The sequence below is a fragment of the Danio aesculapii genome, chromosome 17 (genome assembly GCF_903798145.1).
Source record: "Danio aesculapii chromosome 17, fDanAes4.1, whole genome shotgun sequence".
In the NCBI taxonomy this organism is placed as follows: Eukaryota; Metazoa; Chordata; class Actinopteri; order Cypriniformes; family Danionidae; genus Danio; species Danio aesculapii.
Window position 1 is genome coordinate 48,622,133 of NC_079451.1, and position 27,724 is coordinate 48,649,856.

The following is a 27,724-nucleotide window of genomic DNA, read 5'->3' on the forward strand; positions in this document are numbered from 1 at the left end:
TGTATGACAAGCCCTGCCTTCTTGGTGGATGTGTATCTGAAACATGGCCTAAGTAACATATTTCAGATTCACAAAAATGTATACAGCGCCCTCTAGTGGATGTCACCTGAAATCTGTAACAAAGCGCACCCTTATACTGCGTTCACACCAGACGCGGAAGTGTCGTCAAGCACGAGTGATTTATATGTCATATCAATGCAAAGACGCGAATAGACATCCTAAGGCGCGATACGCGTGAATGGCATGGCGCGAATAGCACAGTGCGAACTGAGCGTTTTGCGTGTTCGAAAATCTGAACTTCAGAGGAAATTCGCGCTATGTTAACCAATCAGGAGCTTGCTCTTGTGGGGCCATGATTTTGACGTATCGCCTGTTGTTGGTGTCCCAGGGGAAAATCCTCAAGCCGACACTGACAACAGTTATTCAAACTGGGCTCGGCTCAGTCAGAAGCACCACTGAAAGCCTCCATCATCCAGGTTAAGTTTCTGGAGGAGCTGATGAACTCACAGAGCTGGTGCACCTCTGAAAAGATCTAGTGGACTCAGACACCGCTCCAAACAATTCGACACTGTTTTTCAGCCATCATAAAGACATAAAGCTATTCTCTCAATAGAATCCATGTTAGCCATTTACCAACGAAGCTACAGTCACCGGGCAGACAGAAGCCCTGCCCATGGTGCGAATCCGCGTCTGTTCTGAATTGAATTTGATGTGCGAATTATGCGGAATTGATGTGCGAATAATGCGGATTTGATGTGCGAATAATGCGGATTTGACGTGCGAATAATGCGGATTTGACGTGCGAATAATGCGGATTTGACGTGCGAATAATGCGGATTTGACGTGCGAACAATGCGGATTTGATGTGCGAATAATGCGGATTTGATGTGCGAATAATGCGGATTTGACGTGCAAATAATGCGGATTTGACGTGCGAATAATGCGGATTTGACGTGCGAATTATGCGGATTTGACGTGCGAATAATGCGGATTTGACGTGCGAATTATGCGGATTTGACGTGCGAATTATGCGGATTTGACGTGCGAATAATGCGGATTTGATGTGCGAATTATGCGGATTTGACGTGGGAATAATGCGGATTTGACGTGCGAATAATGCGGATTTGATGTGCGAATAATGCGGATTTGACGTGCGAATAATGCGGATTTGACGTGCGAATAATGCGGATTTGACGTGCGAATAATGCGGATTTGATGTGCGAATAATGTGGATTTGATGTGCGAATAATGCGGATTTGATGTGCGAATAATGCGGATTTGATGTGCGAATAATGCGGATTTAATGTTCGAATAATGCGAATTTGATGTGCGAATAATGCGGATTTGATGTGCGAATAATGCGGATTTGACGTGCGAATTATGCGGATTTGACGTGCGAATAATGCGGATTTGATGTGCGAATTATGCGGATTTGACGTGCGAATTATGCGTATTTGACGTGCGAATAATGCGGGATGTGCGAATTATGCGGATTTGATGTGGGAATAATGCGGATTTGACGTGCGAATAATGCGGATTTGATGTGCGAATAATGCGGATTTGACGTGCGAATAATGCGGATTTGACGTGCGAATAATGCGGATTTGATGTGCGAATAATGCGGATTTGATGTGCGAATAATGCGGATTTGATGTGCGAATAATGCGGATTTGATGTGCGAATAACGCGGATTTAATGTTCGAATAATGCGAATTTGATGTGCGAATAATGCGGATTTGATGTGCGAATAATGCGGATTTGACGTGCGAATAATGCGGATTTGACGTGCGAATAATGCGGATTTGACGTGCGAATAATGCGGATTAAACGTGCAAATAATGCGGATTTGATGTGCGAATAATGCGGATTTGACGTGCGAATAATGCGGATTTGACGTGCGAATAATGCGGATTTGATGTGCGAATAATGCGGATTTGATGTGCGAATAATGCAGATTTGATGTGCGAATAATGCAGATTTGATGTGCGAATAATGCAGATTTGATGTGCGAATAATGCGGATTTGATGTGCGAATAATGCGGATTTGATGTGGTAATAATGCGGATTTGATGTGCGAATAATGTGGATTTGACGTGCGAATAATGCGAACAGCGTGATTTATCCGCGCGTTCCACGTCTTGTGTGAACACAGCATGAGGGGCAGATCACAACGAATGCACTTTTCCATTCTGAAAACGCAAGGTGCTTTTTACGCCGCTAGGCAACGTCTGAATCAGCTGCGTATTGTGTGCGAGTGTTGTTGTTGATATTGGTATAATTGCATTATTTAATAATGTTGTGATATTCAAGATTTGTGAAGTCATACAGCTCTGCATAAACCACAACAGTAACCACTAGTCTCTCCTTTATATTATAATGTAACCCGCTTTTTCCCCTAGTGTGCAATGCCAAAATTGCGAGGCACGCAGGGAGCATAAGCAGCACGCAAAACCATCATGGCCATTAGTAAGTCATTTAAAAAAGGCGCCTCTCAACGCAAAAAGCGTGAAGTCAGCCCCTAAGTAACATATTTCAGGTTGAAAGAAAATGTAGACAGCACTCTCTTGTGTATGTCATCTGAAAAGTGCAATGAAACGTACCCTAAGTAATGTATTTGAGATTTGCAAAAATGTAGACATTAAAGAGCCCATATTATACATGAAATAGGGTCATATTTAGGTTGTAAGGGTCTCCAACAACAGTCTAATATGCATGCAAGGTCATAAAACACTTTGATGGTCTTATAATCTGCATTTATTTTTACCTAATTATCCCAGCGACTCCCATATGAATCGTTCAGCGATTCATTTGTTCCCAAACCCCTCCTCAGCGCGAAGCTAATCTGCGCTGATTGGACCGATGACAGCCTGCTGCGATTGGTCGACAGTGACAGGCTTCAGCACGAGACAGAGTGAAATGCCCAGCTGCTAATCAACAATATAAAAGTAGTCACAGTGCATACACGCTTCATAGTGTAAGGCTTTTTTCACACACACACACACAACCCTCCTCAGAAGAACTGGGGAGATCGACGCGAGTCTCCTAGCCTCTCCCTCTCCCTCTCTCTCTCTCTCACACACACACACACACACACACAACGCTCCTCAGAAGAACTAGGGAAAGCGACGCGAGTCTCTCTCTCTCTCTCTCTCTCTCTCTCTCTCTCTCTCTTTCTCTCTCTCTCTCTCTCTCTCTCTCTCTCTCTCTCTCTCTCTCTCTCTCTCTCTCTCTCACACACACAACGCTCCTCAGAAGAACTAGGGAAAGCGACGCGAGTCTCCTGTCTCCTAGCCCCTAGGCGTCACAAACTCGACCTGTTCTTTTTCTCTCTCTCTCTACTAAAGAGTAACCGCGTGTACTGTACCAGGTTAACAAGTAACAAAACACAATAAATACATAATTTGCAAGTTAAACGAGGCAACAATTTTAATCGCACTTACTTACACTAGTGAATAAACCTCAACCACTGACTCTTCACAGTTCACAACTCATCTTTGGGTAGAGACTGTCAATATTATCCATCTGAGCACAGCGTGACTTCATTCGACCGGCGGCGTCTGTGTGTGTGTGTCTAGTGTTTTTTCTGTGTTAGTGGGCGGGGCCGCAGGTTTCAAATCTCCCTGGTTTGCGCGCGTAACTACTGGCGAGGCTTGTGTTTCGTAGCTGCGTCATCGCGAAACACCTAATGACTCGTTATCAAGACGACTCGTTTGAAGCACTATGAGTCGACTCTTTTATAGATGAATCAACAGTTTTAAACACTGTACACTTACAGATTTAAGCCTTAGCTGGATATTTCACTTCACTTAGAGCTGTGTTACACACTACATGGAAGGGCATTTTCAAAAACCCATAATATGGGCTCTTTAACGTATTCACAAAAATACGATATTCACAAAAATGTAGAAAGCTCCCTATAGTGCGTGGCATTTCAAATGTCCAATAAAGGTGACCTAAGTAATTTAATTGAGATTCAAAAAATGTAGACAGCGCCCTCTAGTATATGTCATTTGAAATGTGCAATGAAACGTACTACAAGTAACGTATTTCAGATTTGCCAAAATTTAGACAGCAGCCTCTAGTGGATTTGTCATCTGAAACGTGCAATGAAACGTACTCCAAGTAATGCATTTCAGTTTGACAAAAATGTAAATAGCATCCTCTAATGTATGTCATCTGAAATGTGCAATGAAACGTACCCTAAGTATTTCAGTATCACAAAAATGTAAATAGTGCCCTCTGGTGGATTTGTTATCTGTAATGTATTTCAGATTCGCAAAAATAAAGACAACTCCCTCTAGTGGATTTTTCATTTGAAACATGCAATGAAACCTACCCCAAGTAATGTATTTCAATTTCACAAAAATGTAAATAGCATCCTCTAGTGCGTCATCTGAAACGCACAATGAAATGTACCCCAAGTAATTCAGATTCACAAAAATGTAGACAGCTCCCTCTAATTAATTTGTTATCCGAAACGTGCAATGAATCGTACCCTTGGCAACAAATTTCAGATTCACAAAAATGTAGATGGTAACGTATTTGAGATTCACAAAAATGTAGACAGCGCCCTATAGTGTATGTCATCTGAAACATGCAATGAAACATACCCTAAGTATTTGAGATTTGCAAAAATGTAGACAGTGCCCTCTAGTGTATGTCAAGGGTCTGAAACGTGCAAGGAATCATACTTTAAGCAACGTATTTCCAATTCACAAAATAGATAAATAGTGCCTTTTTGTGAATTTGTCATCTGAAATATGCAATGAAACGTACCCCAAGTAGTGTATTTCAGTTTCACAAAAATGTAAATAGTATCCTCTAGTGCGTCATCTGAAATGCGCAATGAAATGTACCCCGAGTAAAGTATTTCAGATTTAGAAAAACGTAGATAGCCCCCTCTAGTGAAGTGTTATCTGAAACGTGCAATGAAATGGACCCTAAGCAACATATTTCAGATTCACAAAAATGTAGACGGTAACGTATTTGAGATTCACAAAAATGTAGACAGCGCCCTCTAGTGTATGGCACATGTCTGAAACATGCAAGGAATCATACTTTAAGCAACGTATTTCCAATTCACAAAACAGATAAATAGTGCCCTCTTGTGGATTTATCATCTGAAACGTGCAATGAAACATTTCCTAAGTAATGCATTTCAGATTTAGAAAAATATAGACAGCGCCCACAAGTAGATATGTCATCTGAAACATGCTATGAAGCGTACCCGAAGTTACGCATTTTAGATTTGATAAAATGTAGACAGTACCATCTACTGGATTTGTCATCTAAAACGTGCAACGAAACATACCCTAATTATTTCAGATTCACAAAAATGTACCCAGCGCCATCTAGTGGATTAGTCATCTGAAACGTGCAATGAAACGTACCCCAAGTAATATATTTCAGTTTCACAAAAATGTAGACAGCCCCCTCAAGTGTATGTCATCTGAAACGTGCAACGAAACATACCCTAAGTATTTCAGATTCACAAAAATGCACCCAGCGCCATCTAGTGGATTAGTCATCTGAAACGTGCAATGAAACGTACCCCAAGTAATATATTTCAGTTTCACAAAAATGTAAACAGCCCCCTCAAGTGTATGTCATCTGAAACGTGCAACGAAACATACCCTAAGTATTTCAGATTCACAAAAATGTACCCAGCGCCATCTAGTGGATTAGTCATCTGAAACGTGCAATGAAACGTACCCCAAGTAATATATTTCAGTTTCACAAAAATGTAAACAGCCCCCTCAAGTGTATGTCATCTGAAACGTGCAACGAAACATACCCTAAGTATTTCAGATTCGAAAAAAGGAACACAGCGCCATCTAGTGGATTAGTCATCTGAAACGTGCAATGAAACGTACCCCAAGTAATATATTTCAGTTTCACAAAAATGTAAACAGCCCCCTCAAGTGTATGTCATCTGAAACGTGCAACGAAACATACCCTAAGTATTTCAGATTCGAAAAAAGGAACACAGCGCCATCTAGTGGATTAGTCATCTGAAACGTGCAATGAAACGTACCCCAAGTAATATATTTCAGTTTCACAAAAATGTAAACAGCCCCCTCAAGTGTATGTCATCTGAAACGTGCAACGAAACATACCCTAAGTATTTCAGATTCGAAAAAAGGAACACAGCGCCATCTAGTGGATTAGTCATCTGAAACGTGCAATGAAACGTACCCCAAGTAATATATTTCAGTTTCACAAAAATGTAAACAGCCCCCTAAAGTGTATGTCATCTGAAACGTGCAACGAAACATACCCTAAGTATTTCAGATTCGAAAAAAGGAACACAGCGCCATCTAGTGGATTAGTCATCTGAAACGTGCAATGAAATAAACTCTAAGCAACAAATTTCAAATTCACAAAAATGTAGACAGCGCCCTCAACTGGATTTGTCAACTGAAACTTGCAATAAAACATACCCTAAGTAACGTATTAGAGATTTGCAAAAATGTAGACAGCACCTAGTAGTGTGTCATCTGAAACATGCAAGGAATCTGACCTTAAGCAACGTATTTCATATTCACAAAAATATACAAGTGTCCTCTTTTGGATTTGTCATCTGAAACATGCAATGAAACGTTCCCTAAGTAACATATTTTATATTTGGAAAAATGCAGACAGTTCCCTTGAGTGGATTTGTTATCTGAAACATGCAATGAAATGTACCCTGAGTCAGGGGTTTTCAAACTTTTAGGAGTATGTTTATATGGGCAACGATACTTTAATACGATTTTAATATGATTAAGAAAATACTCTGTTTAAGAGTCACTATGTAAACAGCGATTTTTAATTACCTTAATCCGACTAAAGTCAAAACTGAACTAAACAGAAATGAAATTAAGACGTGGAGTATGCAGATATTAGTGGCATTATTTAAGTAAACACTACAATCAAACCTATCGTCATGTAGGACTTTTCGCCGCATTTTGTGACCAGATCCACACACACGGCCATCAGTAAAGGACCGCACACACACACACACATGCACACGCACACGCACACACACACACACACACACACACACACACACACACACACACACACACCACGAAATGCGGAAGTTTTTCATTTGACGTGCGGTATCAATAAAAACAACACTCTTCAATCCAGTCCTTCATATTCGCGTCAAATACTGTCAAATATTGTCACGGGGGCATGAATGAAATGTTCATGAGTGAAAGTGAAACTGCCGAACTGCAGTTAAAGCCATAAATTAAAGATGAAACACCCAAAATTCCATGAGACTCTGCAGGAAGCGTGAATACCCTGGTGACGCAACATTCAAAAAGCACTTCACGTAAACACCGTAATTATATTATATAGATTAAGCCAAATAACTATTAATAATGTCCATGAAAACGTAGTCAGTAGTGTCTTCAAAGTAAGTGAACGATCCATGGGCATCCTGCTGATTTGATTCTGAACAGCATTTTTTTTGTTTGTTTGTTTGACTTTCATTCATTCACCGTCATTAGTTTTAAAAAAAAGCACCCGGTTCATTTTATTTGTATATATTTTACTGGAACACATTAACTACAGGTGCCTGATAGTTAGCTGTAGAGTTAATGTTAATCATATTATTCCCTCTAGTCAACGCAAAAAAATGGTCATCATAATTTACGCACGCCTCAATGTCCCCACAGTTTGAAAACCCCTGCCCTAAGTAATGCATTTTAGATTTGAAAACAGTGCCCTGTGGTGGACTTTTCATCTGAAATGTGCAAATAAATGTACCCCAAGTAACGCATTTCAGTTTAACAAAAATATACACAGCTCCCTCAAGTGTATGTCATCTGAAACGTACAAAAAAACGTATCCCAAGTAAAGTATTTCAGATTTCCAAAATGCAGACAGTTCCCTCTAGTTGATTTGTCAACTGAAACGTGCAATGAAATATATCCTAAGTAACGTATTGCAGATTTGCAAAAATGCAGAGTGCCCTCTAGTGTATGTCATCTGAAATGTGCAACCCAGGCTCATTCTGAAAACGTACCTCCACGAACGTTTCTGGAGGCCGCGAAATACGTCCCGGCAGCACGTTTTTCTGCAGATTTTGTTTTCGCGATTCTGCCAGAGGTCGCCGTGTACGCTTTTCAAGATCTCAAATTTCCCTCGCGAGTGCCATTCGCGCCTGCTGTTCTCGCGTAAACCCACCAGAGGCCGCTGTCGACTCACTTTTGGACAGACTTTCTGACTGACTGTGCGAACGATCGGCTGACCCACCCTCCCCCTTCCCTAAACCCAACCAATTTTATCGATTGACCCGCCCACCCACTTCCCTAAACCCAACCAATTTTATCGATTGACCCACGCACCCACTTCCCTAAACCCAACCAACACGTTTCAAAAGCAATCAAAAAAAATAAAATCCCTCGTCTGACTTTTTTTACCACATCCTCACCCTGCTATTCACTTGCTTGTTTTATATTTTGGATTCTGTTTTTGTCTTACCTGCTTTCTGGAACCGCTCTTCACCGGACTCGAACCACCGTCTTCGTGGTCAACTCCTCTCTGCATCTCAAATCCGCCGACGAACGTGGCGCGCTAGCTGGACAAACTGGTTGGAGCCGGAATGCCGTCCATACGGAGGTAAGCGGCCAGCTGGTAAGCGCGAAAAATACAGGCATCACACTGCCCCGTAGCGTTTGTTTAAAAAAATGAAATGCAGCCATACGTACCTACGCCTACGTAATTCGCTGTCTCCAGAAACGTCCGCAGGGCTACGTTTTCACAATGAGCCTGTGTTGGAAATGTGCAAGGAACCATACCCTAAGTAACGTATTGCAGAGTGCCCTCTAGTGTATGCCATCTGAAATGTGCAAGGAACCATACCCTAAGCCAGTGTTTCCCAACCATGTTCCTGGAGGCACACTAACAGTACATATTTTGGATGTCTCCATTATCTGACCCATTAACTTCAGGTTTTGGAGTCTCTTCTGATGTTATAATAAGTTGATTCAGGTGTGTTTGATTAGGGAGAGGTTGAAAATGTGTACTGTAGGTGTGCCTTCAGGAACAGGGTTAGGAAACACTGCCCTAAGCAATGTATTTCAGATTCACAAAAATGTAGACAGCGCCCTTAAGTGGATTTGTCAACTGAAACGTGCAATGAAATGTACAATAAGCAACGTATTTCAGATTTGCAAAACTGTACATAGCACCCTCTAGTGGATTTGTCATTTAAAACGTGCAACAAAAGTTTTTTTTTTTTCTCACAGCCAAATAAATAGGCCAAATTTAACAAACTCTGATAAATGATCTGTGGGGTATTTTGAGGAGAAACTTCAAAGACACTCTCAGGATTTATTTTACATCTTATGAAACGGGGCATAAAAATGTCACCTTTAAATAATAAAGTTTCCGATTTTTTTGACAGAAAGACGCTCGCTGCTGACTGGAAGATGCACAAGTATATTGCTTTTGACCTCGCTCTTTCCCCAGTGCGGACGTCTGTGAATCTAAGATTGCTTTATTGGTTCTCCGGTGCGTCTGCAATATGAAAGCAGGTAGCAGGAGTTTCTTCTTGACACAGATCAATAAGAGTCTCGCTCTGCACTATCAGAGATGGCTTGTAGAGATACGGCTGCAGGCCTTTCATGATGGATGACAGAAAAATTGACCCTAAGATCCGCCACTGCACACGCTTTAATCTCCTTTTTTTGCCGCAAGCGGAGACAACAAACACATGTGGCACCATAATGATCCCGCAAACATCTCAAACTTGACGTGACCGTCAACTGTTGCTTTTCAGTGGGGTCCATCCATCATCAAGGGGAAACAAACAGACATAAATAGATAGAAATAAATAACTATAAATAAAAACTAGCAAGCATTTTTTTTTAAAGAATAAAACATTTTTAGTCAAATTGTGGGTGTCAATATGCGTCTAGATGCATTATGTCAGAATAATAAATATAAAAAATACAAACAAACAAATAAAGAAATACATACAGTTGAAGTCAGAATTAATAACCCCCTGAATTATTAGCCCTCCTGTTTATTTTTTCCCCAATTTCTGTTAAACGGAATATTTTTTTTCAACACATTTCTAAACATAATAGTTTTCAAGAGTTCCCACTTAGATATGCTTGGCGTATAAAGCTGATTTGGCATGCTGTCCCGGGAGAGAACCCTGAGCTCGGAGATATTTGAGCCCAGGGCTCCCGCCCGGTCGATAAGCATATCAGGAGATCCGAGATCAGGTAGGTCTCGAGAGCTCCCCCTTTTAGAAAAGGGAGGAAAAGGAGGAGATGGGGTGGAAGAGGGGATTCTTCCAAACGAAGATAAAACATTAGGGAGAAAATGATCCATTTATAGTAAACTAGGATCACTCTGATTGGATTATTACTGATTACAGATGAGTGGCCAGACGTGCTCAATCATATCACGTGCTCCTCTCGAAATTGGTTTATGAAACTTCACTTAATAACTCATCTCTAATAACTGATTTATTTTATCTTTGCCATGATGACAGTAAATAATATTTGACTAGATATTTTTCAAGACACTTCTATACAGCTTAAAGTGACATTTAAAGTCTTAACTAGGTTCATTAGGTTAACTAGGCAGGTTAGGGTAATTAGGCAAGTTATTGTATACCGATGGTTTGTTCTGTAAACAATCGAAAAAAATATAGCTTAAAGGGGCTAATAATATTGACCTTAAAATGGCTTTTAAAAAATTAAAAACTGCTTTTATTCTAGCCAAAATAAAAGAATTAGGACTTTCTCCAGAAGAAAATATATTATCAGACATACTGTGAAAGTTTCCTTGCTCTGTTAAACATCATTTAGGAAATATTTAAAAAAGAAAAAAGGGGGGCTAATAATTCTGACTTCAAGTGCATATCGTGATAATTAGCATTATTAAATTATTGCGCAGCCCTACTACTAGCTCTCTTAGGACTTTTTTTTTTATTGTCTACAGTGCATGGGCTAACACCTGGTTACATCTGTGACCTGGTGACTCTCGCCACCTCAGCTCGCAGTTTTCGTTCTGCATCGGGACTTACCTTAAATCAGCCACGGTGTAAACTCAAGACCATGTGTGGGAGGGCTTTCTCATACAGTGCACCTAAGCTGTGGAACGCACTCCCCATCAGCATTAGGAAAGCTGCCTCTCTGGACTGTTTTAAGAAACTTCTTAAGACTCACCTTTATAGCATTGCTTTTAACTTAGGATGATCATTTTGTTAACTTTTTATTCTTCTCTTATTCTCTTTATATCTTATGGTTTATATTTTTATTGTTTTCTTGCATCTTTTATTGCTGTGCTGTTTTGCTTTGCCTTGTATTGCTAGTATTTTGCCTTGTAGCGCTTTGAGTTTAAGAAAAGCACATTACAAATAAATTGTATTGTTATTATTATTATTATTACAGAACAAACCACTATTGTCCAAAAATTATGTAATTAGTAATGCACAATCAACTTAACCTACTGAACCTAGTTAAGCCTTTAAATGTCACTTTAAGTGGATTACTAGTGTCTTGAAAAATATCTAGTCAAGTATTCTGTCCTGTCATCATGACAAAGATAAAATAAATCAGTTATTAGAAATGAGTTATTAAGGCCCAATCCCAATTCTACCCCTTAGCCCTTCCCCCTACCCCTCCCCCTCGTTTTGCGTGTTCACACCAAGGGGTAGGGGTGTCCCAATTCTCTTTAGCTTGAAGGCGTAGGGCTAAGGGGAAGGGGTGAATACCTCTTCGAACTGAGATTTTTCAGAACCACACTCGAAACCAAGGGGTAAGAAAATTTCTCAGAATACACCAGCTACAATAGCAGGATAGCTGTACCCAGAAGTAAGGAGATCCACAAATATGTATTTTTTTATCATCACTATGAATTTTTACAACAAACTAGCTCATGTTTTGATATATTCATAACCGCGCTCATGTTTTACCATCATACTTAAAATACGCTAAATTTTGCGATCTATAATCCCTAATAATAACTCCTTTACAGCAGTCCCACAACATTCTGACACTCGATGACACTCGAACACCCAGTCAGTACTGTCTAGTGGCTGAAAATGAGCTTTTACAGTGTCTGCTATATTGTTAATGTTGTTTTTGGTGTGTTTACACAGATGAATATGACCACTGTGTAAATACGCAGTACTGTTACGATCTTATTGCCACATTAGATCGTTATGATAACATAATATATGACTTCAGCGATTTCCTGAAGATAAATACCAACAAATAGCACAACTGGAATAACTACAGCAGTCGCCATCGTCTGATCTCATATGAAGCAAGAGCTCACGATGACATCTGATGACGTGTGCTGGTGTTGTAGTGCTGTCCCAATTCTTAGGGGTAAATTTTGAAGCCCTTTCCCTTCACACTCGGTTGCAAGGGGAAGGGGTAGGGGTACAAAAATAGAATTGGGATTGGGCCTAAAACTATCATGCCTAGAAAAATCACTTGGTAAATAATTAAACATTTTAAAGGACAGCTAATAATTTTAATGATATATATATACACATACATCTAGATATATACGTATCTCCAACAAAAGTTCCACTGCTTTAGATTGACAGCATCATACTTTCAAGCTTTCATGGGCAGTTTGGTCTCTTTTGAACCTTGTCAGTATAAATTACCACCATTGACTCCCACTGAAGCGTGAACAAATCTCTATTGTGTTTCAGAGAAGAAAGAAAACAGCAGCCGCCTGGAGGTGCACAAGCGTGTGTTCTGTCGTACCTTGGTGCTGGATGTGCTGCAGGTGAGGCTCAATCTCTTGCAGGTGATTTCGTTGCTGGCGGTGCTGGTGGTGCAACTGGCCGGAGTGGGCAGCAGTGACGGGATGACAGGCAGAGGCAGGAGGCCGGGACGGTTGTTAGCAGTGGAGGCGGAAGTGGAGACGCAGCCGTTAACCGTCCCGCCGCAGCTGCCGTTGGAGCCGCATCGCTCCCTTCGTTCCCACACGCCTCGGAAATCACGCTCAAACCGTTGATGATACCGAGACATCATGACAGAGAACCAGAGACACTTCTGCTCACCAGGAGCTGCAGAAAACCTGAAGAGGAACAGAAAAGTGTCTTGTAGTAGCATCTATAAATACACAGCAACAATATAGATCAGATAATGGACAGAACAGTAAGTTAAAGCAGTGTTTCTTAACCACCTTCCTGGGGGACCACCAGCTCTGCACATTTCCATGTCTCCTTAACACACCTTATTCATATCATCAGCTCATTAGCAGAGACTGAAAGAGCTGTAATGGTTGTGACAGACAAAGGAGACATCCGAAACATGCAGTGCTGGTGGTCCTCCAGGAACGTGGATGAGAGACACTGATTTAAAGTAATAGTTCACCCAAAAAACTAATATTCTGTTATTACAGTTTTCTCAGCGGCTTTGGTAGATTTCTCAGATCAGAATAGAAATTCTCAAAACTAGCTGTTCAATCTTCACATCATTGTGGCACATCAGCAGTTTCTCATTCCTTTGAACAAGTTGCTGATGCTTTTGTACATCTGTGCAAGTCATGTTGATCAAAATTAGGGCCAGACAGAATCTGCGGACATTTTCTGCTATTTTGCAGAGAATTTTGTAAGAAAAAAAAAATATCTGCAGATATATGCAGAATGATTTTAGGAGTATCATAACTAAAAACTAGGGATGCACCATATATCGGCGGCCATATATCGGCCGATAAATGCTATTTTTAATGTTAACGTTATTGGTCCGATGTCAAAATTAGGCCGATATCTTTAAACCGATAGGCCCACACGAGCGCAGAATTCCGCAGATTTTCCACAGATTTTCCACAGAATTCCACAGACTTTCCACAGAATTCCGCATATTTTCCACAGATTTTCCACAGAATTCCGCATATTTTCCACAGAATTCAGCAGATTTTCCACAGAATTCTGCAGATTTTCCACAGATTTTGCAGATTTTCAGCCCATCATTATTTCTGTTTATTTACTTGAGTTAATGTGTGTAAATCTATATTTATTCAGTTTTTAAATTAATTACAGTAATATTATTGACTAATATGAAAATGTTCATCTTATTTATGTACAATACAGTTTGTAAAGTAATATTTTCTGTCTTTGAGTAGAGAAATTCTACTAACCAGCATATGTTTTACACAACAGATGGCCTTTCAGTCGCAACCCAGTACTGGGAAACACCCATACACACTCATACACTACGACCAATTTAGTTTATTCAATTCAACTATAATGCATGTGTTCCCAGCAGGCACACAACCTCATAAGATGTTAACACTAGGTTAGATTTAGGTCATGACGTCAGGTGAGCAAAATTCAATGTCTAGCCACAGTCTAAGGACAATGTTATTTTGACATCCAATAACGTCAAATTACGTTGATATTTGGTTGTGTTGGAAAGTGACCAACATCCAACATCTGACAGATGTCATAGTGGTAACGTCCACACAACGTCAAGGTGTAACATGATTAGACATTGATATTTGGTTGATTTTAGATTGGACTTTGGACATTGACATCAGCCTGAAGTTGCTTTCTGATGTCAATCCGATTTTCATTTTCCAAAACAAGACCCAACATCCCCACGATGTTAGGGTACAACGTCAATATGACATCATGTTGATGTCCTGTGCCTGCAGGGTTTGGACTGTGGGGGAAACCATAGCTCCCGGAGGAAACCCACACCAACGTGGGGAGAACAAGCAAACTCCACACAGAAATGGCAACTGACCCAGCCGGGACTCGAACCAGCGATCTTCTTGCTGTGAGGCGACAGTGCTAACCACTGAGCCACTATGTTGCCACCTATGCAGAAATATGATCAACAGTATAATCAATAGAGCTGGGTTTGCCCAGCAATAACTGACTTATGATCAATCACAACCAAAATAAAACAGACTAAACTGCGTTCTAAAAGCACGTTTTGGGTGCTTTTCTGTGCAAATATTGATGTATGCAATTAACTGTGATTGATGAGACTGCTTAATCAGCACATCAGATAATTAATCTAATTAAAATGACTCAATTGGCAGCTCTAATTAAATCACTTCATGACATTTAATGCGTTTAATTTTCGGTAGTCAGTGCAATTAATCTTACATTTTTGCACCTGCTGGAATCTGAAATTAGGAGGCCTATTAAGTCTCTTTTAAACAAGATGTAAAATAAGTCTCTGATTTGAGTGTGTGTGTGTGAAGTTTGTGCTCAAAATAAAACACTAATAATGTTTTATAACTCTTTAAAACTGACCCTTTTAGGCTTGGATCCTAATTGGGTTATTTTGGTGACTGTCGCTTTAAATTCAAATGAGATTGTGCTCTTTTCAAAAGAGGGCGGAGCTATAAATGCCTGTGTGTCAGCATAGTGGCAGATTCAAAAACAAGACTAACGTCCTATGCTAATGAGGGAGAGATGGTCACTAGTGGGCGGGGCTTTCCCCCTCTGATGACACGTACAAAAGGGAGAATGTCAATCGAAGTGTTTCTGCAGACTGTTTTTATCAAGTGTGATTATAAAAAATAAAGTTAATTTTATTAATAGAAGCTGGTTATATCCACACAACTGTGCTTAAACCCCTTATAAAAGTGATTTTTGCATAATAGGTCTCCTTCAGAGATGGCAAAAATACACACATCCTTAACTCAAGTGGAAGTACAGATACTCATGTTTAAAATGCAACACAGGCTCATTGTGAAAACGTAGCCCTGCGGACGTTTCTGGAGACAGCGAATTACGTAGCCTGAGGTACGTATGGTTGAATTTCATTTTTTTAAACGAACGCTACAGGGCGGTGTGACGCCGTTCCTTTTCGAGCTTACCAGCTGACCTCCGTATGGATGGCATTCCGGCTGCGACCAGTTTGTCCCGTTAGCGCGCCACATCCGTCGGCGGATTTGACATGCAGAGAGGAGTTGGCCATGAGTTTGGTAAAGAGTTGTTCCAGAAAGCAGGTAAGACAAAAACAGAATCCAAAATATAAAACAAACAAGTGAATAGCAGGGTGAGAATGTGGTAAAATCTGAAAACGTGGTAAAAAAAAAAAAAAAATCAGACGAGGGCTTTTATTTTTTAGGATTGCTTTTGAAACGTGTTGGTTGGGTTTAGGGAAGTTGGTGGGCGGGTCAATCGATAAAATTGGTTGGGTTTAGGGAAGGGGGAGGGTGGGTCAGCCAATCGTTCGCACAGTCAGTCAGAAAGTCTGTCAAAAAGTGAGTCGACAGCGGCCTCTGGTGGGTTTACGCGAGAACAGCAGGCGCGAATGGCACTTGCGAGGGAAATTTAAGATCTCGAAAAGAGTACACGGCGACCTCTGGCGCATTCGCGAAAACAAAATCTAAAGAAAAACGTGCTGCCGGGATGTATTTCGCGGTCTCCAGAAACGTCCGTGGAGGTACCTTTTCAGAATGAGCCTGGGTTGTTAAAATGACTGGTAAAAGCTGAAGTACTGACTACACCTTTGTACTCAAGTAAAAGAAGTACGGCGTGAAACATGTACTTAAGTAAAAAGTATTCATTACTAGTCCTTGTTTTAGTTTCACAGTAGTAACTACACCACATATCACATATACATCTGCACAAAATAAAAAATTTTGTAAACAATTTTGTTGTTAATTTTCTGCTGTAAAATATCTAACAAACACCAGGGCTATTCAACTGGCGGCCAGCAGGCCGAACCCGGCCCCCGAGGCAATTTGTTTCGGCCCTCCAAATAGTGTGACCAGGACATCAAAAATAAATTTAGTTCAGTCAAAAACGGCCGCTATAGTTATGAAGTGACAAGTGTCTGTTCAATACAGCACGAGCTGCAGTTCAAGGCTGCGCGAAGCACGAGTCAGCTGACATTAAGCGAGTGGCACGAGCAGCCGAAAACGTTGTCGATTTCACTATTAACTGCGCTTTAATTCAACAAAAATAGATTGATAGAATCAAAAAGGTGTTCAAAGTGTGCAATGACAAGAAATAATATAGATCGCACCACAAAACACATGAAAACGAAAGTAACAAGGCTGATTTAAAAATGTAAGGAGTAGAAAGTACAGATATTTCAGTAAAAATGTTCAATTTTGTATTTGTACTTCGTTATTTCTCATCTTTGGTTCCCTTTAACATCAAATGCATTACAATTTATAAAAAGGACCCAGTTTATAAGCATCAAAAACTACATACGTTTGACTAGAAAATGATGTTTATCACTCATTACACCACGTAACGGCTTCAAATTACCATCTGGATTAGATTTATAAATACACGAGCTGTTAAAACGGCCATTCTCCATCACGCACAGTACTGATGTGCCGTTTCACCTCATCACACAACACAATCAAACAGCTTTAATGTTAATTAGATGCGCGTGTTACATCATCTTAAAGGTGTTAAACATAATTAATCCTAATAGAAGTTAAAGCATTATGTTTGGCAGCTTTTCATCAAAGAAGCTGCCGCTGGCTGGAAACACTGAACGCACTGAATGTAGATGTAAAAGCATGTCACATGTCTGGTTCAATATCTCCATTGTGCCCCTATTCGTACTTTAAGATTGGGCTTTTAAATTCAGCACAAAAGACGAGAGGTCACATGTTGTCCAGAGAGTTGAGATAAGCGATTGCTTTACAGATCAATCCGGCGTGATGTGTGACAGCCGCACAAAAGAGCAAAACGCTGATAACAGAGAGTGTGTCAATGAACATGTTCGGCGAGTGTGATTTAACTGTTATGAAAGCACATGCATTTAACCATGGAGTTTCCAGTGGATAAAACATTGAAGAATGCAAAAAGGCTAAATGCTTTAATTTAAAAATATGTACTCTATACCAGTGGTTCCCAAACTGGGGGTCGCGACCCCTGCGGGGGTCGCAGAATAATTTCAAGGGGTCGCGAGAGTGATTTAAAAATTGTGTAATTTTCAGTGATTATAATAAATATTTTTCAGTATTACAAGTGAAAGCTAATATTTTCAGATTTTTAAAAAGATATTACTGATTCATAAAGTATTTAGGACACATTCGGGCAGAATGCATCTTTGTACTTGGAACACAGCGCTCAGGAACAGTTTAAAACTGTTATGTCAACTTGCCGCAGTAAACAACGCCTTCAACGCTTGCCCCGCCTTCGCGCTCTTCTTATTGGCCCACTGCTCTAAGAACTGAACACGAATGATTGGTCAAAATTAGCTGTCAATCACTCAGTCAACGCCTCCTGTCTTCAGATGACAGGAGATACAACCGCGAAAATGTAAAGCGCTGAAGATGAGAGAATGAAAACAACACTGACAGATTTTGTCTTAGAAACACCTAAAGCTACAAATATTGGCACATCTGATTACTGATCATGTGGTGAATGTTAATCCACCAGCTATACTTATTGAAGAGTGGATAAAAGACCTCCATTGGCTTCAAGTCTGCTATGAAAATAACTAGCATTCACTGTAAAGTCTGTGGGATATCTTTTGGGATATCCGTCCGTGTATCTTTTGGTCACTCAATAATGTTATAAAAATGTCTTTTCTTGTGATAACGGGATTTCATTGAGACATATTTTCCTCACGCATGCATATTTAATTTTTTGCTTGTTAGTTTTGATTAGTGTTGATTTCAAATGCAATAAATCTGTTTATTAAACTTGTAGAAATAGTGCGATAATTGGTGGGTGCCACTAAATTTTGGCTGGTGCTTCTACATTTTTAAAGTTAGAAGCACCAGTGTTACCAAGCAAAAATGTTAATTTCGAGCCCTGTAATCTATAGTAAATATAGTTAAAATATTGTGAACAGCTTAAAAAAAAAGCTATTTTTATTGTTTGTATATGCTTTGGTAGTGGGGGGTCGCGAGTTCTTGACGATCTTACAATGGGGGTCGCGGGTTTAAAAGTTTGAGAACCACTGCTCTATACTACAGGCTGTTGTATGCGTAATTCTGATTGGTTGATGTACACAAGGGGTTCCCACCCTTTTATGGACACCAAATTCAAGGACTTGCAAGGATTTTCTTTATCATTAACAATTTTAAAATCGAGCAACTTTGTAATTCACAGCCCCAGCATACACTACCTGACAAAGGTCTTGTCGCCTATCCAAGTTTTAGGAACAACTAATAATAAGTTGACTTCTAGTTGATCATTTGGTATCAGAAGTGGCTGATATGAAAGACAAAGGCCTCTAGATTACGCTTATTTACCAAAATAAAATGATCATGCCTTGATTTATAATTATTTCATTAGGACAATAAGGTCTGACTTTACTTAGACAAAAGTCTTGTCACTGAACAGAAATAATGTCCAGTATAGAATATAAAGTCATGCTGCAGTGGAAACAGAATGAATATCTGACTCCATCATGAGCTTGGAGGACTGCATCCATACATCTCTGCAATGACTCAAATCACTGATTAATAAAGTCATCTGGAATGGCAAAGAAAGCGCTCTTGCAGGACTCCCAGAGTTCATCAAGATTATTTAGATTCATCTTCAATGCCTCCTCCTTCATCTTACCCCTGACATGCTTAATAATGTTCATTTCTGGTGACTGGACTGGCCAATCCTGGAGCACCTTGACCTTCTTTGCTTTCAGGAACTGTGATGTGGAGGCTGAAGTATGAGAAGGAGCGCTATCCTGCTGAAGAATTTGCCCTCTCCTGTGGTTTGTAATGTAATGGCAGCACAAATGTCTTGATACCTCAGGCTGTTGATGTTGCCATCCACTCTGCAGATCTCTCGCACGCCCACATACTGAATGTAACCCCAAACCATGATTTTTCCTTCACCAAACTTGACTGATTTCTATGAAAATCTTGGATCTAGGCAGGTTCCAGTAGGTCTTCTGCAGTATTTGTGATGATTGGGATGCAGATCAACAGATGATTCATCTGAAAAATCTCCGCCACTTTTACAAATGAAAACTAGAAGTCAAGTCTGTCAGGTAGTGTATATAGCGCCATGAAAGTTCTACCTGTAGTTAACATTTTACTTAGACTTATTATTTGCAATAGTAATGATGATGTTTCTCAAAAATTTATACATATAAAACATTATAGCAGTTAATTGAATTCAATACTGGTAATATGCAAATGTGTTTTGTTTTTTTTTATTATTAAAATGTATTATTTGTCAGTTCTTGTTTAAGATTGAAATAAAATAAAAATTCTTCGGGTTTTTTTTATTCAGTTTTTGAAAGGAACACAGTACAATTCTTGAAATAATATCATAAGCTTTAAACTTAAGCACTTTTAAGGACCCATGTGTGTTTCTAAGTACTTTCCAGGCCTTTCATTTATATGGCTGAAATGTAAGTACTTTTAAGAAGCATGGGAACCCTGTGAACATAATGTTTAATAATGTGTTTACAAGACAATGATGTAGCCAAAACATAAGCATTTACCCTTGCATTTTGAATGTTTCACATTTACACAACATTTTCAAAACAATCTGCATTTAAACATCCTTGAAAATGACCAAAAGCACTGTATTATAGTGTTGTCGCAATACTTTGATATGATACTAGGGTTGCACGATATTAGAAAATCAGATATTGCGATATTTTATTTTTCTGCGATAAATATTGCAATACAGTTTCAGAAGATGGTTTCAATAGCTCTATTTGACGGTTGTCTGGAGAGTAAAACAGTATTTGGGTACAGAAATTTAATAATCACAATGAAAAAAAAAAGTTTTGTCTTGTTTCTAGTCCAAATATCAAAAAACTGATTAGATCAAGTAAAAATGTTGTTTAATTTTCACCGTCAGAAGAAATAAATGAGTTATTTGAGTTTTTTGCTTGATTTAAGGAAATTATCTGTCAGTGGGGTAAGTGAAATAATCTTGTTTTCGCTTTCAAAGTAGATAATTAGACTAGAGACAAGACAAAAATTGTAAGAATATTTTTATTTTTTATTATGATCATAGAAATTACATATAAATACACAGATTAAATACAATACTGTAGCTCCTGCTCAACTATAATTCAGACTGGACATTGCATAGCTTTGCAAATGACTATTAAGTGTAAATCTGCACATTGCGATATTGATTCTGAAACGATATATTGCGCAGCCCTATACAATACCTTGAAAAATATCGATATTTGATAGCATTTTCGATACTGCGAGGAAAATGATGTTGCAGCTGTGGGAACCAGATAATACGTGGAATAATTAATTTGGGTACATTGAATTAGGCAAGATATAATTGGTTATATAATAATTATAGAATATGAATATAATCGAAAGAATACAATGCACACCTGAGAATACCAAGCATAGTATTATTGAACTGTAATGTGGCCAATATCTCCCTGATACTACTTTAGCTGTGTGTTATCTGGAAATAACTGCACACCTTAGGGGTTGTTCACACAGAATGTGTTTTTCAAATCCAATGCACTACTTTTCCATTGTTCCAAAGGTTTTTTCCATTTAGTTTTTGAAAGCACTTTTCAGGCCTTGAATGCATGTCCTAAATTCAAATCCCTTCAAGAAGCATGGGAACCCAGTGAACGTAATAATGTGTTTACAAGACAATGATGTAGCCAAAACAAAAGCATTTACCCTTGCATTTTTAAAAATGTTTCACACATTTTCAAAACAATTCAAACATCCGTAAAAAATGACCAAAAGCACTATATTATAGTGTTGTCACAATACTTTGATACAATACTAGGGTTGTACGATATTAGAAAAATCAGATATTGCGATATTTTATTTTTCTGCAATAAATATTGCGATACACTTTCAGAAGATGGCTCTATTTGACGGTTGTCTGGAGAGTAAAACAGTATTTGGGTACAGAAATGTAATAATCACAATGAAAAAAAAAAGTTGTCTTGTTTCTAGTCCAAATATCAAAAAAACTGATTAGATCAAGTAAAAATGTTTAGTTTTCACCGTCAGAAGAAATAAATGAGTTATTTGAGTTTTTTGCTTGATTTAAGGAAATTATCTGTCAGTGGGGTAAGTGAAATAATCTTGTTTTCACTTTGAAAGTAGATAATTAGACTAGAAACAAGACAAAAATTATAAGAATTTTATTTAATTTTTTTTGCATAATCATAAAAATTACATATTCAATTCAATTCAATTCACCTTTATTTGTATAGCGCTTATACAATGTAGATTGTGTCAAAGCAGCTTCACATAAAAGGTCACAGTAAATAGGAACAGTGTAGTTCAGTTTGTAGTGTTTAAGTTCAGTTCAGTTTAGCTCAGTTCAGTGTGGTTTAATAATCACTACTGAGAGTCCAAACACTGAAGAGCAAATCCAACGATGCGCAGCTCTACAGATCCTGAACCATGCAAGCCAGTGGCGACAGCGGAGAGGGAAAAAAAAAACCTTCACTAATGGCGGAAGTGAAGAAAAAAAAACCAATACACTGATAAATACATACATAGATACACTACACATATAAATACACTGATTAAATACAATACTGTAGCTCCTGCTCAACTATAACTCAGACTGGACATTGCATAGCTTTGCAAATGACTATTAAGTGTAAATCTGCACATTGCGATATTGATTCTGAAACGATATATTGCGCAGCCCTATACAATACCTTGAAAAATATCGATATTCGACACCATTTTCGATACTGCGAGGAAAATGATGTTGCAGCTGTGGGAACCAGAGAATACGTGGAATAATTAATTTGGGTCCATTGAATTAGGCAAGATATAATTAGTTAGATTTATGAATATTATAGATTATGAATATAATCGAAAGAATAAAATGCACACCTGAGAATACAAAGCATAGTATTATTGAACTGTAATGTGGTCAATATCTCCCTGATACTACTTTAGCTGTGTGTTATCTGGAAATAACTGCACTCCTTAGGGGTTGTTCACACAGAATGTGTTTTTCATATCCAATGCACTACTTTTCCATTGTTTTTCCAAAGGTTTTTTCCATTTAGTTTTTGAAAGCACTTTTCAGGCCTTGAATGCATGTCTTAAATTCAAATCCCTTCAAGAAGCATGGGAACCCAGTGAACGTAATAATGTGTTTACAAGACAATGATGTAGCCAAAACAAAAGCATTTACCCTTGCATTTTTAAAAATGTTTCACACATTTTCAAAACAATTCAAACATCCATTAAAAATGACCAAAAGCACTATATTATAGTGTTGTCACAATACTTTGATACAATACTAGGGTTGCACGATATTTGAAAAATCAGATTTTACGATATTTTATTTTATTTTTCTGTAATAAATATTGCAATATGAATACAGTTTCAGAAGATGGTTTCAATCGCTCAATTTGGCAGTTTTCTGGGGAGTCTAACAGTATTCCGGTACAGAAATTAAATAATCATAATTGAAAATTAAATGGTTTGTCTTGTTTCTAGTCCAAATATGCCCAAAAAAATTAGACCAAGTAAAAATATTGTTTAGTTTTCACCTTCTGTAGAAATAAGTGAAAATTAAACCGTTTTTTGCTTGTTTTAAGGAAATTATCTGTCAGTGGGGTAAGTGAAATAGTCTTGTTTTCGCTTTGAAAAGTGACTGGAGCAGGGATAGGCAAACTCGATCCTGGAGGGCCGGTGTCCCTGCATAGTTTTGCACCAACCCTAATCAAACACACCTGCTTGTAGCTTTCTAGTGATCTTGAAGACACTAATTAGGGTGTTCAGGTGTGTTTGATTAGTGTTGGAGCAAAACTCTGCAGGGACACCGGCCCTCCAGGATCGAGTTTGCCCATGCCTGGACTAGAGAGTAGATTTAGACTACAGACAAGACAAAAATTATAAGATTTTTTTTTTTTTTTTTTTTCATAATCATAGAAATTACATATAAATACACTGATTAAATACAATTCTGTAGCTCCTGCTCAACTATAATTCAGACTGGACATTGCATAGCTTTGTGATGTGACTATTGCAGATGCACACATTGTGAAATCCATGCTGAAACGATATATTGTGCAGCCCTATACAATACCTTCGAAAATATCGATATTCGACACCATTTTCGATACTGCGAGGAAAATGATAATGCAGCTGTGCGAACCAGAGAATACGTGGAATAATTAATTTGGGTCCATTGAATTAGGCAAGAAATAACTGGTTAGATTATAATTATAGAATATTAATATAATCGAAAGAATACAATGCACATCTGAGAATACAAAGCATAGTATTATTGAACTGTAATGTGGTCAATATCTCCCTGATGCTACTTTATCTGGAAATAACTGCAGACCTTAGGGGTTGTTCACACAGAATGTGTTTTCATATCCAATGCACTACTTTTCTCTTGTTTTTCAATGTAAACACGAGCTTGACGGATGTGTGTGAACATATTTCTTGTGTCTCCGAGTTTTTTAGATGCCATGTCAAATTAAAAAAAATCCTCAAATTTCACATGCACCAATCAGAAGAGCTCAGTGACCATTGCAAGTTTCTGTTTACAGGCGCTTTATCTATATATAATTGTGCTTTTTGCTGCACTTTTACTTTATTTGTCTCACGAGTTTAAAAGTAAAAATGCATTTGGTGTGAATGAGTGCTTAGGAAGTTCATCAGCCACAATACAAAGCATAGCATTATTGAATTGTAATGTGGTCAATATCTCCCTGGTACTACTTTTTCTGTGTGTTTATCTGGAAATAACTGCACACCTTAGGGGTTGTTCACACAGAATGCGTTTTTCATATCCAATGCACTACTTTCTATTGTTTTTCAATGTAAACACATGCTTGTCTGATGTGTGTGAACATAATTCTTGTGTCTCCAAGTTTTTAGATGCCATGTCAAGTAAACAAATTAATTTTCACACACACTAATAAACCAATCAGAAGAGCTCAGAGGCAGGAAAACCATTGCAAGTTTCAGTTTACAGGCGCTGTCATCTTGCTTTATTCTGTGCTTACATTGTTTTGTCTCGCTTTTTTTTTTTTTTTAAGGTGTTTTCGATGTGAATGAGCCCTTAGAAAGTTCATCAGCCAATCAGAATCAGTACAGACCCCAAGTTCAAGCATATTTAATCAAAATCTGATGCTAAACTGAGCAGACCATTCATTAGTACTTCAAAAGTTATCACCCACTGACTTGTTGAATTATTATTATTATTTTTTATTTTTAGATGTGTGATGACCAACTGTGAATTTTAATTACTAATCTTATAACTGCTCCAATGACGCATTATGAATCAATGAAATGAGTGTTTCTCTAAAAGATGCTTCCATTTCAGAGCACCATACGTTGAATAGTCACAAGGCTTGAATATATAAAGATAAACTATTTAACTATGTATCATCCGCCACAATATATGCGTATTTGCATTTGCATTATTCATGCGCTTCATTCAAAGACACACAAAATAGCTGGCGGAGCCTCTTTCCTTATAGTCTAAATCAGAAAGAGATGAGAATTGATAGGAGGTTTAGAGGCGCTTCAATGTGCCAAAAACCAAAACAATCAATGAATCAGCAGACCTTTCTCTTCTGCTGCTGAGCCAAACACACTGTATAAAGTGCAGATAATAACATACAGCTCTGTTAAAGATGCAAAAAGCACTTTTATAAGGGGTTGTGGGGGCAACACTGCATGAATATAATCAGCTTCTAATAGTAAGAATGCATTAATGTTATTTTTTATAATTAAACTTGGTTAAAACAGTCTGCAGAAACACTTTGATTGATATTCTCCCTTTGTATGTGTCATTAGAGGGGGAAAGCCCCGCCCACTAGAGACAATCTCTCCTTCATTAGCATAGGCAGCCCTGAGTGAGAAGCAGGCATCTGCTGTTGGGAGTTTTGAATCTGGCACCAGGGGTGTAGCAACCGGGGGGGACGGGGGGGACACGTCCCCCTCACTTTTTGGAAACAGGTTATTCTGTCCCCCGACTGGCCCACACGTTTTATTTGACCCAGCGGCCGCAAGTGTTCTCTGATTTGTTACTTTTATTTGAGTGAACGATCACTCAGCCAATCACAGCGCGAATCTCTTGAGCGTCTGCTACGAGCTTCATTCATTCACTTTGCAGTCAAAGACAGGGATGATGCAGAAGGGAGCAACAGCTGCAGCTGGGTAAATCACGGTAAATCACTAACGTTACAGAATCCTACTTTTGTTCCGTTTTAAAGTGAGAACCGTAAAGTCCCTTGTGTTGGTGTCTTGTCTGGCGCTGAGCCAGAGAAAGACAGCTGGGTTAAGTTGGTTTTGTTTTCGGTATTCCTGACACATACAGTGTCAGACGGCATTAACTAAAAAACCTCTAACCCTAAAAAGATCTAAACTGTATTCCCTACAAAAAGACAAAGCTGGTTATGTATCACAGCTGTCTTTCTTTTTTCGCTCGATATTACGAGACCTGCTTGAGCAGTCGCAATATGCGTTTAACCAGAGAGAGCTACACTTACACTCTTAGTAAGGGACCATCGGAAAAGTGCTTCTTTTTTTCATTTTTTTTTCCCGAAAACAAGACCAACTTAACTCTGCTGAGAAAGACGTGTTATATTATCACAATTATGCAGACTTTTTTACGGCCTATTGCTTAATTTATGATTTAGACATGTAAATACACACAACTACTAGTAAAACAAGAACTTTAGCGTTTGTAAAACACACAAGGAAGTCTAACAATCCATTCAAATATAATTTGCCGATGTGTTTTAATCATATCAGATACACATACTGAAAGTAACTATAAAGTTGAATCTACTCCTCTCTAAGTTCACCAACCACTTACTTGCATGTATTTGGGGAGTAATTGGATTGAAATTGAATTTACATGTTGAATCCAGCGTGTTCTGCTTTTGAATGACTCATCGGCCGCAAGTACACATGGCGATGTCCATCTCACGTTATACGTGTAGTATCAACTTGCAATTTTACAATTGCATTGTAGTATTAAAAAATATTTTCACACAGAGTAATGCTTAATTTAAATGTGTGTGCTTCTGTTTATTTATTGTTATTATTAATATTTTGTAATTATTTTAGAATTTTGGTTAAAAGATTATTAAATAAACTTTATTGCTAATAAATCATTAATCACTTTTGGCTGACCATACAGCTGTCCCCCCCCCACTTTTAAAATGGCTGTTACGCCCCTGTCTGGCACTATGCTGACACACAGGCATTTGTAGCTCTGCCCTCTTTTGAAAAAGAGTACAATCTCATTTGAATTTAAGTCACCAAAACAACGCAATTCAAAATGCACTCAAGTGAAGTGGTAGGGTCAGGGGTGGGGTTAGGTGAGCCCATTAAAAAGCATTGGATGGAGCAGAGATCAAACTGCAAAGAGACTTCTTTCAACGTCAGAGCTTCCCATCCCATGGTTTCCGCTGCATTCATTCTTGTGGTGGGGCACCACACCAAAATTCATCCTGCCACGGCTACATTACAGGTTCTCATTCAAAACATTCAGTCGTTTTTTTTTTTTAATAGCAGGTTATAATCGCACCAAAACGTATTAAAATTAAGTCAATTATAACAGCGCAAACTTTTCTGTAATCGTAGTAGTGCTGTGCGTTATTTGTTTAACCCTTTAAGATGACATGCTGGCTGACTGACTGACTGACTAACTGACAGGTGCGTGAGGCTAGCAAGCACGACGTAGCTTTTAGTTAAGATGTACAGTTTCCATAATTATACTTTATAGATAAAGGTCTATGGCTCTGCATATATAGTTTATAGCCATTTCACTTTACTTCAGGACGCATTAATGCCGCTCTGTAAGTCTATTGGAGACATTCATAAATATTCAAATAAATGTTGGAGACATGCTTGTAACACAAACGCA

General features: G+C 38.6%; 1 protein-coding gene across 1 annotated transcript in view; it reads right to left on the reverse strand.

Annotated features, from left to right (window-relative positions):
- The window catches only part of LOC130244123 (kelch-like protein 29), a 747,683-nt gene that overhangs the window by 212,116 nt on the left and 507,843 nt on the right, over positions 1-27,724 (reverse strand). Inside the window, 1 exon segment of the mRNA XM_056476409.1 lies at positions 12,732-13,047. Within this exon segment, the coding sequence (XP_056332384.1) occupies positions 12,732-13,001 (270 nt within the window). The 5' untranslated portion in view covers positions 13,002-13,047.